We start from the raw sequence: 12,756 nt of genomic DNA, 5'->3' as shown, positions 1-12,756 counted from the left end.
CAGTTTATTTATTAATCACAGAGCTTACTGTGATAAAAATATCTCTAATATCGTGCTACCCTCATACTTATATCATTTTCAATTCAGTAATAATTTGCTGACAATACCAAAACTTACGAAAGGCACCATGTCTTGCGGTGTTCATGAAATTTTGAAAGGAAACAATAGTCGTGTCTTAGAGGTAGGCACTAGCTAGCTAGGAGAATGGAAGCTTTAAATTCACAGGTTGGCAAAAGAGAAAAGAAAATGCAAAATTTTTCTTAGGAATTAATGCTTCTCACTGTTGGTGGGGTGTCACAGTTCACAAATACATATTCGACAGCGTATAAAAATATATTATGCAGGAGAAGAAATCAAAGGGTAATTTATAAGGAGTGCTAAATAATCTAGAGTTGGAAATATCTATAAGAAGAAATGGGAAAACTTCAACTAGATTTAATACAAAGAGAATTCTGATTTTGTTTGAACTTGGAATAGCTAAAAGATATATGGAAAGAAAAGAATAAAAAAAACAAAGCCACTAATATAACAAAAGAATATAGATGTACACGATTCATCAAGTTCTTCCCCTCGATAATACCTATGAATACAAAAACTAATTAACATCGAAAAGACCTGGATATCATAAATCTATACAGTGTATGTGTACCCAAGAACTTTCCTATATATCATGTCTAATAATAATGTGTATGATCACGTTTATGATGATGAAATCAGTATGTAGAGGACTGTTTAAAACCAAACGAAAAAAGAAAGAAGAAAAGGTATGTGATGATTAATTACTATGCACGATGCTGATGATCCCAGAATGAAAAACTCATGGATCTGCAAACTTGATTTATGTAATTCTCTTGTCTTCTTCTTCTTCTTCTTCTTCTTCAGTAGTCATCCCACTGCAAGCATTCCAAATCTGAGAGAGGTGCAACTGAAGAAGGACCTTCAAGATCCTCGTACAATGTCCGATTTCTTCCCATGTTGTCCTGCTTCGAAACCACCGAGGATGTTTCCGTGTTTCTGTCGTTGCTTAAGCCTGTGTCTTGTGAGTGGTTAGAGGAGAATTGTTCCATCTTGCACTGTTTCTCCAAGATTCCACCCAAATGCTCGTTGTTCTTGGCTGCAAATGCTCTAAGGATAGCTTGATCGTGGTTGGTACCGAAACCTGAGCCTTCAATACTCGGCATGATGGAACTTCTGATCCTGTTTTGGTGCACGTAGTAATCAGAGAACATGTTTGAAGGTTGTGAGAGTGCGTTGCTTCCAATTGGGTTAACGGTGTTGCTGAGATTGGCTTGGTTGGAGGTGTAACTGATTGTGGGAATCTCATAGCTTCTGTGGTGGTCTTCTGGCTTGATGAGAAGCTGGTGATGGTTGTTGATGGAGAAACTGGGAAGATAATAGCCCTCCGATTGTGATTTAGTTGATGAAAGTGGGTTAGTGGTGTTGGTGTTGCCATAAGGAGGATCCATGAGAGGTGGAAGTGAAGAATAATCAAGAAGATCATCCCCAATAGAGTTTATCCTCAGAAGGCCAGGAATTGAGGACTTTTTGACATCTGTGTTCTTGTGAAAAACCCTTGACACAACCCATTCGTCCTGCAATAATAACATCACCCAAAAAGAAAAGAAAAACAGAAAACTGTTAGCTTTGTTGACAAAACTAGTAAAACTAAAAACCATATGAATAAAGGAATACATGAAAGAAACTCGCAAACTAACACAGAAAAGACACTTTTTCAAAAAAGAAAAAAAAGGTTCACTTTTGATACCTTTGCTGCCTTAGGAAGATTGTAACTTGCAAATTTGCCCTCCAATCTGAATTCATGCATGACCCAATTGGTCTTCTCACCCTTTGGAGCTCTCCCTCTATAGAACACAAGGGTCTTCTTCATCCCAACAAGGTTGCCTTTCCCTTTGTAAATCTCCTTATCTTTTCCAGTGGCCTTCCAGTACCCAGATTCTGTTGCTCTATTGGTTCTCATACCAGTTGGATACTTTCTATCCTTTTGGCAGAAGAAGTACCACTCTTTCTCCCCTATCTTGGCTCTCTCTGCAAAACATAAACTCAATCCACTCAATATCTCATCAAACTTCAAAATTAAAACAGAAACCAAAGTCACAAAAACAATTAACTTACTGGGCAAATCCCAAGGTTCGCACTTATTCAAATCAGCCTCTCCAATAGCAATTGCACTGAAACTACTATCCTTCACCTTCTCAGTGAGATAATGAGTAATTATCTCCTCATCAGTGGGGTGAAACCTGAAACCTGGAGGCAAATCTAGAGGCTCCTCACCTTTGTTCAACACAATAGGCTCCTCCATGAAATCAAATATATGGCTACCGAGTACTCAAATCAATACTATATGTATGATATGTGCATAAATATATATACCAAACAACCCTTTTGGCGGAGAAACAAAAAGAAGAAGAAGAAGAAAGCTATACGTATATGAGAAGAGATGAAAAGAAAGGAGGAATAATGAAGAATATGAATTCTAAGAAGAAGAAATGGAAGAGAAGTATTAAGAAAGGAGAACGAAGGGAAGATGATGTGTTTAAATAGAGGAGCGTGTGCATATACACATCACACGGTGAAAGATCCGTGGTGTGCAAGGCACTTGCTGAGGAAGCCTACAATTGGTGCTTTGTTTTTTCTTTGTATTTTTCCCCTATGCTTTTGTTTTCAAAATACGTGTATTTTATTGGTATATATATGACGTATGTCCTATCCGGGTGGTTTCTTCGCTATATCTACCCCCTTTGAAAACGAACGTGAGTGAGAAAAATAAATGGTAAAAAAAGGTGCTTTCAAAGCTGGTGGGCCCCACTTCCTATAGGCTCCCCCACTTTTTCATATTATTAAAAATAATAAACTTTATCCTCTAGCTTCTTCAACCTAACTTTTGCAGATTTTCATTACCTGTTTGCATCACCCATTAGCGGTCTCTGTTCAAATCCGTGGAACTGTGGGAGAAATAGTTGAAAACAAAAATTTAAGTGTTTCTTTTGCTTACCACTATTTGTGCTATTGAAAGCAGATGTTGCTACTTCTGCTACTGCGGCTTAAATTTTCATTTTGTCTACAAACGCTAGCAGCTTTAGGTGGGAAGTGGTTGTTTCAGTTGGTGGCTAGCTTGGCTCAGCTGCTTCATATAATATTTGTGTACACATTTGCATCACTTCCTAACCTCATTGAAAATTAGACCAATAAAATAAATCATAATATCTAATGCTTCTATGATTGCCTAGCTTTAATTTATTACACTTAATATTTATTATAATAATATTGGAATGATGGCAACAATTAATTCCCCAAGCAAATGAAGTAGAAATTAGAAAGCAGTGTCTGATGGGAAGAATCCAAATGCTTTCACAGTTTCACACAATAAGTCAAAAGAATGAAGCAGTAATAAATGGTTGCGAATTTTCCAAGACCTTTCCAAAATGTTCCATTCTTACCAGGCAATGTGTAAATGGTCTACCTTCTATACTTTGTTTTCTTAATAATAATAAAAAATAAATAAAAAACTACTTTTACAACTGTTATCTTATCACCAGGAAAATATAATTAAGAATTAACAACTGCATCATTCTTTATATAAATATGATCTGAAAATAGCATTAGGGAGATTAGAGTATGTACATGTGTCAGAAGAAGGTGAATATTGGAATAATTTCTAACTTTGGATTTTAGCTTTTTTAAATAAGGTATATAGAAATATTTGCCCTTTTGACATCAGAAGTCACAAGTGTAGATAGACTTTAAATTAAGATATAAATTGGAGGGAAGAATGAATGAATCTGTCTTACTCTAAAAATTAAATCAAATACATGTTTTTTATAATGTGAAGCACCCATAGCTGATTTTGTTGGTTTGGATGAAAACAATGTATAAAAGTCATAATCATGAATAAATATTTAATTACACCACTTGTCGTGTATATACGAGTAGGATGGACTAGCCACTAAACAAATTGGCTGAAATTGACACCCTCTCTGCAACTTCCTTGAAACTTCTAAGCCAAATTTGGGAGACAATAATAAAATGGTCAAAATGTGGAGGGCATGAACAAAAAACATGCTAACAAATAGCCTTTTTAGTAGACCCTCTACTCTGAACTAATAAGCACCATTAATGTTAATAAAGAGAGATGAACTCTCATGAAAGCGTCCCTTTTAGAGGAAATTAAGAAGCTGATTAAGGCTAATTAAAATCATCTTTAACCACGGAAAAGGTCAACATGATTAGTCCTTTCTAATTTCGTTTTGGTGAGCTGTAGCTGCCGTCGTAAATCAATTATTAAAAGGCCAAAAAAAAAATAACGCGTCTCATTAACGAGATCCAGGGGTGAAAAAGTGAAACATTCCGGCGCCGACATTGAAAAAAATCAAAAACTAGGTTGTTTTTTTGTTGGAATCACTGTTCTAATCCAACACCACCACCTCTTCGTTGAATGCGTATTGCCAGTTTGTTTATGCAGAAACCAACCAGATTAACTGACCAATCACTACCTCTAAGATTTATTAATGCATAATCCTACATGTTACAGTTTTTCAAATATTATTCATATACTATTTGCTATTATTTTTATATATCCAAGTTCGTTAAAATCTACACCCACTTGACACGTGTTGACATTGTCAGAAACGAATGTGGGGCTGAGCTGGAAAATATTTTTTTTTAAAAAGGTGATTATAGTTCATGTGAATTTATTATTTAACTTTAATTTAATTAACCGTGTTCAAATCGAAAAAGGGTAGTGAGGTGTTAGAGTTAAAATGGGCAAACGCGCCCTCTGATGTTTGGCTGTGGCTGATTCTGTCACATGCCCTCCGAATTTCACGAGACAAAATTCAAACCCCACCACTCGATACGGAATAAATTCCGCAAACACACTTTTTTTATTCATTATTCGGTTTAGTTTTAGATTACTAATTAGTGTTTGGAATTATTTAGATTAAAATAAACAAAAAATGAAAAATTATAAAATAATGAAAACGTGTGGACCCCTTCTTCGCTCAGAGCATGCTTTGTTAATAATTATTATTAGATAAATAAATAAAATAACAACATAGAGGGTGTTTGGATTGGAATAGAAGGCTTGAGAAATCCTTTGTTTATCTTGCTCTTAAAACTGTTTGACTTTTGAACAACGAAACTCAACCGCAAAAGCGAAAATGGAAGCATTCTCCACAGTCCTCACAAACCCCAAACAGGTGACGTTTTATGAGAACATAATGCTTGGTTGCAAAGCAGCACAAAGGGAACGTATATTTTAATGTTTTAAAAAATCATATTTTATGAAATAAAATTGAATAATTTTTTTACTCCTTTTAAATACCATACTGTATGAAACTAAAATGACGTCTAGATACAGTAATTGGCATTCAAGTTTTGTTAATGTCTGGCTTAAGACCAACAAATAAACCTCCCTTTAACTGTTCTCATGATTCATGAAATATAATTATATTTTTTCATTAAAAGCAAAGTTTTCTTTTAAAGTAGTTAAATCCCTATAGCTATGGCTCATTGCACGCGTTGGCACATTGATTGGCATTGAATTGAAGAATCGTGAGTCGAGATGAGAGCACAGTGATGTCACATGAAGGTAGGTTTTGATTATCTTTGTGGACTTTACTGTTACAAGGGACTATATATATTATAATATTAATATATAAATAATCCTGGTTTTCTTATCCTTAATGTGATTACTATGATTAATGAATCATGGTGGGCCAAAGAGGGTGGGGTTGGGTAGCCCCAATTATTGGTGATACATTAACGTAAAGCGCAGCAAAATGAGATTAGTGGGGAAGTGTAGGAACCATTCATTCTAAAGTTTGTTACACTGTTTCGTAGGTTCAGACAGTTACCTCCAAATGGACAAAGTTATTGAATTCTAAATTGTTTTTCCTGGGAATATTGAGAAAGAGGAGAACCAACGCTTTGTTCTCAGCTAATAGGATTCTGTTTAGAGCATAATCAACGCTAACCAAAGCCTCTTCCTCAGTTTTTGTGAGGCTTCTTCTGAAATTTAGGAGTTGATTTGGTCTTTACATAATCATTCCCATCGTATTAAAATAATCTTTCATCATATCATAGGTATATTTACCATTTCATTGTCACTTTTTAAATTATGTTTCATGTTATAGTTTATATAGTAACATATTTTTTGGTCAAAAATATATTAATAAATTTATTCTACCTTTAATAAATACAATTTGAGTTTCTTTTAGTGATCATATTAATATTTACAATTTAAATTAACTAAAGATAAAAGATGAAGATAAGATAAGGATAATATATCTAATACTCCCCTTCAAGTTAGTGCATACAAATGGTATGGATCAAGCTTGTTACTAATAGGCTTAATACCTCTTTTGGTTCCTCGAAGGAGGGGGAATGCTCAAGGTGGTCCTACCTTTTTAAAAAAGTTGGAAACGGTCCCAAATTGTGAAAAAACAGGTCAAGTTAATCATTTTTGCTTACGGCGTCAAAAATATAACGGTGTATGTGGCAATGTTTTGACAGAGGTTAAAAAAAGATGGGTTAGGGTTTCAATGAAATCGCGATTTGGGATTAAACAATTTGGTGAAAGTGGTGTTGAAATTGTTAACCAAATTTGAAGTTCTTTAATTGATTACAAATTGTATAACTGTAATCAATTTTGATGCATTGTTCCATTGTTCATGCTTAAGGTTCATAGTATTTTAGCTCTTATTACAGTGGTTGACAATGGCTTATGAAAGTGGTACCACTTTCTTTACTAGCAACAATGGTTTACACAGGCTGAATGATACAAGCAAGAAGCAAACAACAGGAAGAATGATTATAGTTTGATTAAAAAAAGAAAATTAAAACCCAATAAAGTATTTCCTTTTGCATCAGCCATCAAACTAGAATTGTGCTTTCATCGAAAGCTGCCACCGTCGCCAACACCACGCCAACCTCCATGTTCGTCCTCCACCATGCCATCACAAGCTTCGCTGCAGCCACCACAAGAGTTCATCCCGCCACCGTGAGCTTCAAGCCACCAGAAGCAGCGCCTCTACCAATTCGTTGAAATCCCTTCGCGGCGCAGGCAAGCAACTTTCCCCTTTGCAATTCTGAAACCCTAATTTGGGTAGAAAGGGCTGCCACATGTCAAACCCTAACCCCTTTTCTTTTAATCCTCTGTCAAAACATTGTCACCTCAACATTTTTTTAAAATTCTAAATTGACATGTCATTTAACCTCACAATGCAATGCAATGACAACAATTGGACAAGTCATTATGTTTTGTCCAGGGGGCACCTGCACCGTTACATTTTTGACGTCGTAATAAAAAAGGATTAACTTGACCCATTTTTTCACAACTTGGGACCGTTTTCAACTTTTTTAAAAAGGTAGACCACTTTGAACATTCCCCCTCTTTCGAGGGACCAAAAGCGGTATTAAGTCTTACTAATATAATCAATAAAGACTTAGCGAAAATATTTATTTATGCATTCAAATGACACCAAATTATTAATGATTTGCGAAGACGACATAAAAGATGAAATATCAACCCAAAAGACTCCCTTTGAGCAACAAACCTCGAAGGTTACTCTATATAAATCTCTTCTTACAAATCGTCATGGAAGAATGCATTGTTGGCATCTAGTTGATAAAGAGGACATTGTTGAAGAGCCATTATGGTTATTAATAAACTAACATTTACCATTGGGAAAAAAACATATATGGACAGGTCTAACGCACCAGTGACAAAAGAGAGGTTAGAAGAGACAGGGGAAGAAGTCAAGGAAGAACAAGAGAGAGAAAGCCTAAAAATCGAAGATTCTCTAATCAAGGCACCTAAAAGAAGAAAAAAGAGTGAGATCGGCGCTCTGAATAGTTTGTTTAGAGGAGACGAGAGGTGCGACCACATACGATGGATCTAAAAGGGGAAAGAGTGATCTTGATGCTCAAAATCGTTGTTTGAGAGAAGATGGGACACACCACCACGCACGGCAAAAAAGGAGTCGATTCATAACTTCAAAAGGCACTAAGAATGCGTAGGAGCTTCAATGAAGGCGTCACTGATAGCACAGAGGTCGCTTGGTCTAGATGATCAAAATTGTGTGGTCGTCCATCAAAATTAGAATTCTAGTGGCAACAGTTGTAGACAGCACTGCCGTTGGTAGCGACGACAATAAACAGTGTCATGCCAACAACGGTGGTAGGGTTAGTGGCAGAAGCGACAATTATTTTTTCCTAAATGAACCTTAAGCTTAGATACTATGTTAATAAGTGGACTTTAAGCCTAACTCGACACCACAAAATTGGCTTGTAAGGTGAGGTCTGCACACACATATATACTCTAAATTGACCTTATCTCTAGTCGATGTGGGACTTCCAACACACCCTCTCACGTCAAGGTATATACATCTTATGTTTGAAACTAGACATTCATGGGTGGTCCAATAGCAGCCCGATAGCGAATGGAATGGTATGCATAACAAATACAAATATCTCTAGGATAAGCTTTAACACATGACTTTGGTATCATGTTCAATATAGTGAAAACTATGTATGAGATTGATCTCTCTTGTGTTGAATATACACATAGGGTACCATATTTATAATAAAATAAATATCGGTTAAGTTAAAAATATAAATAAGGAATAATAAATAACTAACTAAAGATAAAAGATAAAGATATAATATCTAATGGATAGAAAAATTTATATTAAAAAAACTTACATGTTTCGAGCAATTTTATGTGCTATTTTTTAAATTGCACAAATAATGTTTGTATAATTTAGAGATTAGCTACTTTGCTTTTGTTAATGTGTAGTGTATCATATGTGGTTGAGATCATCTCGGTCAACATAGAATAACATCATGTCGGCAGAGATATTTCACCACAATGATTTAATAACCTAAAAGAAGAAGTTGTACCGGCAAGAACATCTCGATTAGGAAAGTAGCACACCATAACTATAGTTGAAGGCACAAATGAGGATCAAGTATAATTGACAAAGAGATTAAGGCATAAGATGGATTAGCAAAACTTTAAATGGCTTAAGAAATATAATTGCCTAGATGACCTAAGCCCAACTAGATAAAAACCTATGAAATCACTACAACTAACATTGTTCATGTGGTAATTATTATGTATTTATTCTGGCATTATTATTATCTTACGCACATATCTGACTTGAATGTCAAACTGTCTTTGCGAACACCACTTCCACTTGGACGTTGTAGGTATCTTTACCTAACAGATCTCAAATTGCTTGGGTGCATGGAGGAAAACATCTTATATTAAAGGAAGGACGTTCAAGAGTGTTTCTTGTGGGACCTTTCTAGGGTATATCTTGGCTTTGTAAGAACATTTGGCTCCAATTGTGGGTTGAAATAGATTCTAAGAAGAGTTAATAGTATCCACTAGAAGCAAGATAAACAACGAAAGACATCTTGCAATTAAGGGACCGAGTAACAGTTCAGAAGAGATGACCTTATTGTTAGAGTACAGAATGAGCTCATTGAGCTAAAGAAGAAAAACGCTGAGGACATGGATGCTCTAAGGGAGGATAATGCAAGGATGAACAAAGTATCTTTATAAGCACCCCCCACCAGGTTTTTGATTGTTGAGCGAAATTCAATTTGTTAAAACCTCGAGATCTCAAGGTGGCTTGATCGTTGGGTGTTTCTAGTCATCTTGAGCAAACTTATTTAGTTTTAACTCTCAATACTTGCACATGGATGAGTCAATTTTGTCGTTGAGCAAAACTCATTTGAGAAAAATTCAAAGAGCTCAAAGGAAATTAGTAATTTAGCGAGTTAAGACTCGCTAGGCAAGTTACCTCTAGAGGTGACTTGTTGAGCAAGTAAGAATGCTTGATGAGTGAGTCTTTTTTATTTTTTAAATCCTAGCTTTGTCTTGTTTGGCGAGCCTACGTGCTTATTGAATGAGTTGGAAGATTTTGAGTGAGAAAATTACATGTTCTTTGATGAGACATTTGAAAATGTTTGTATGATTTATGATATTTGAGGTTGAGTAGAGCTAAGGTGTTAAGTCAAAATATACTATTTTTGTGGGTGTGTGTGATTGACTAAAGTTACAGTATTAAGGCATAATCTATTATTTTTATGTGTGTGGTTGAATAAAGCTAGAGTGTTGAGCCATAATCTACTATTATAATTTATCCCATTTTTTAATTATTATGCTCAAATTCTATCCCGTTAAATTTTATATATCAAACGCTAAAAAAATGCTAGTAATGAAATCGGATGAAGAAATAGTTGCGTCTATTTAACATATTTGATTAGAGTTTAATTATTTGTTAAATCCACCAGAAATAAAAATAATCATTTTATTCCCAACATAATTATTTTATGTTGAAAGTAACATTGCGAAAAAATCTCGATTAGAGTTTAAATTTTAATCATGAAAAAGTGAATAGAAAACATAAATTAGTAGATATGCTTAACACCAGAAACAAAATATCACACAAATACTTACTGGACTATAAGGAGATCCTTCTCTAAAGTGTCATCTCTTTTACATCTTAGCTTTTGATTTTTATAACATTCAAACATTAAACAAAGACCAAGAAAATTTTATGAAACTGCCCCTGATTGGTAGTTACACCTGAAAATCTCTCTTTCTCATTTTATGACATACCAAAAAGACAAAAAATACAAAACTCCATATCCTTCTCAGTTTATATCAGTGATGGTAATACAAGCTTGCTTATTATTAATATTATTATTGTTTTTATTATTATTAATGTTATTTTTATTATTATATTATTATTGTTATTAATATTAGTGTTGTTATTGTTATTAATTATTGTTATTATTATATAGATGTTGTTGTCATTATTTATAATATGATTGTATTGAGAAGAGGATGAAAAAGTCACATTCACACACGTACATGAGCAAATCATGTTGGTATCAAATAAAGAGGAGATAAGGTGTAACTGATGGAAATTGCTTTTGTTTTTTTATCAATCAAAGGAATCATATATATTAAAGTTTGTAACAAAGTTCATCACCTTTAAAGTTATGAAACCGGAGTTAAGGTATATGAGTAGGACCACAAGGAAGTGTAGTAGCCCATACTTATCATCAAGCGTCAATCACATTTTAAACATCATTTTCCTTTTTCTACATCAAAAACAAGAAAATAAAAAGTGGGGACAATCAAATAATGAGCCTTCTTTTACACTAAATAAAATAATTTTGATATAGATATACCTCGAAACCAACTGGGACTTTAGGCCCTCGTATTACATGAAAAAAAAAACTATGTATAAATTTATTATTTGAAGATTGTATATTAAAAATATGTGTTAATTTTTTATATAAGTTTATTTAATTGTTGGTATGTTGTAAATTACTTTAGTATTTCTAAAATTTGGACTTGAGCGTAATTTAATTTTGAAACTAATTTTATAACTGAGGGTTATATTTATTTATATAATATAAATTTATTTTTATAAGTTGATGTGTATATATCACGAACATAAAATTAAATATTTATGATAATTTAATATATAATATTTTAATAACTGATGACACAAAATTTAACAAAATTTTTTTTTATTGTCATAAACTTGATAATATTTGTTAAAATGGACTTTTAAATTTACTTAATCCTAAAACATCATTAAAGTAAAATTTGTATTTATTTATATACTTTTGTTATTTCTAATATTGAACGAATATAAAATATTAGAGTGAAAAGATTATATAAATTCTATCAATTTGTTTATTATTTACGTCCTAACTTTCATTAGTATTTTTCTTTTATAAAACCAAGAGATGAAATATTCATAAGATAGTGAGGCACATTCATTATCTTTGAATATATATATATATATATATATATATATATATATATATATATATATATATATATATATAATTATGAGTAACTTCATGTTTTATTGAAAAAGTTGTATGATACTATTAATTAGGTAGTCATCTTGTGCATGAGTAAGGAAACAGTGGAAATAATGATTATCCAGAGAATGGAGACATGAACATAATGACAATTTTGTTGATTGAAATGGAGTAATATAGAAAGTTTCTGGAGACTGTCGGCATCAAAATGAGCACACAGGTCCCTTCGTGCCACCCAAAGGAAAAATCTAAAATGTTTTAGGGTTTTCAACTAGGGTCAAAATTCATTTTCAATTTCTATTTTCAGCCAGCTTTTGCTTTTGTATTTTTCAAATTAATTAATTTTAATTCTCTTAATTAATAAAATTTGATTAAGATGACAGACAAAGTTCATCCATTATAGAAAAACCACATGAAAATTAAAACAACCGTTATTAAAATGTTAAAATATAGAAACCAATACCTATATAATAAAATGGCAATCCATTAAAGAACATAACAAATAATTACTTTTAACAATATGTTTTCTTAATCAGCCATATAATTTTCATTTATAAAACTCAATCTCAATGTAACTTAAGCACCTGAAATCTAATTTAAATCATATTAAACAAGTCTAATTTCACTCATACTAATGGCTTGTAGATTGTTTAAGTTATTGACCAAGAAGAAGAAAAAAGTACTAACAACCCATTTTTTAATATATATTTTTATATAAATCGAAACATATTGAAAATAAGAAATTATGATGAACTCTACCTCTCTTTTTTTACTAATTTTACAAGTTTTAATAAAGTAAAATGAATTATATTAAAGAAATTGTTTTAATAGAGTTTGAAAGTAAGAGAATTAAAGGTGAATAAAATGTGTGGTTAAGGAGCA

General features: G+C 33.0%; 1 protein-coding gene across 1 annotated transcript; it reads right to left on the bottom strand.

Moving 5' to 3' along the window:
• Window positions 1-503: 503 nt before the first annotated feature.
• Window positions 504-2,559, bottom strand: LOC108327737 (NAC domain-containing protein 87). The gene is made up of 3 exons (XM_017561430.2): window positions 2,134-2,559; window positions 1,766-2,046; window positions 504-1,592 (listed from the first exon to the last, which is right to left on the bottom strand). The coding sequence occupies exons 1-3, from the start codon at window positions 2,318-2,320 to the stop codon at window positions 879-881; spliced, it is 1,182 nt and encodes a 393-aa protein (XP_017416919.1). The 5' UTR covers window positions 2,321-2,559; the 3' UTR covers window positions 504-878.
• Between the last annotated feature and the right edge of the window lie 10,197 nt (window positions 2,560-12,756).

This window comes from Vigna angularis, chromosome 2 (assembly GCF_016808095.1).
Source record: "Vigna angularis cultivar LongXiaoDou No.4 chromosome 2, ASM1680809v1, whole genome shotgun sequence".
In the NCBI taxonomy this organism is placed as follows: domain Eukaryota; kingdom Viridiplantae; phylum Streptophyta; class Magnoliopsida; order Fabales; family Fabaceae; genus Vigna; species Vigna angularis.
The sequence above is the reverse complement of the archived record's forward strand: the minus strand, read 5'-3'. Positions and strand labels throughout refer to the sequence as shown.

Excerpts from the sequence above, each read along its gene's own strand:
- LOC108327737 (XM_017561430.2), bottom strand. The coding sequence starts at position 2,320 with ATGGAGGAGCCTATTGTGTTGAACAAAGGTGAGGAGCCTCTAGATTTG. Across the intron at positions 2,047-2,133 it reads CGAACCTTGGGATTTGCCCA|AGAGAGCCAAGATAGGGGAG; the intron begins GTAAGTTAATTG and ends TATGTTTTGCAG. Across the intron at positions 1,593-1,765 it reads ATCTTCCTAAGGCAGCAAAG|GACGAATGGGTTGTGTCAAG; the intron begins GTATCAAAAGTG and ends TTATTATTGCAG.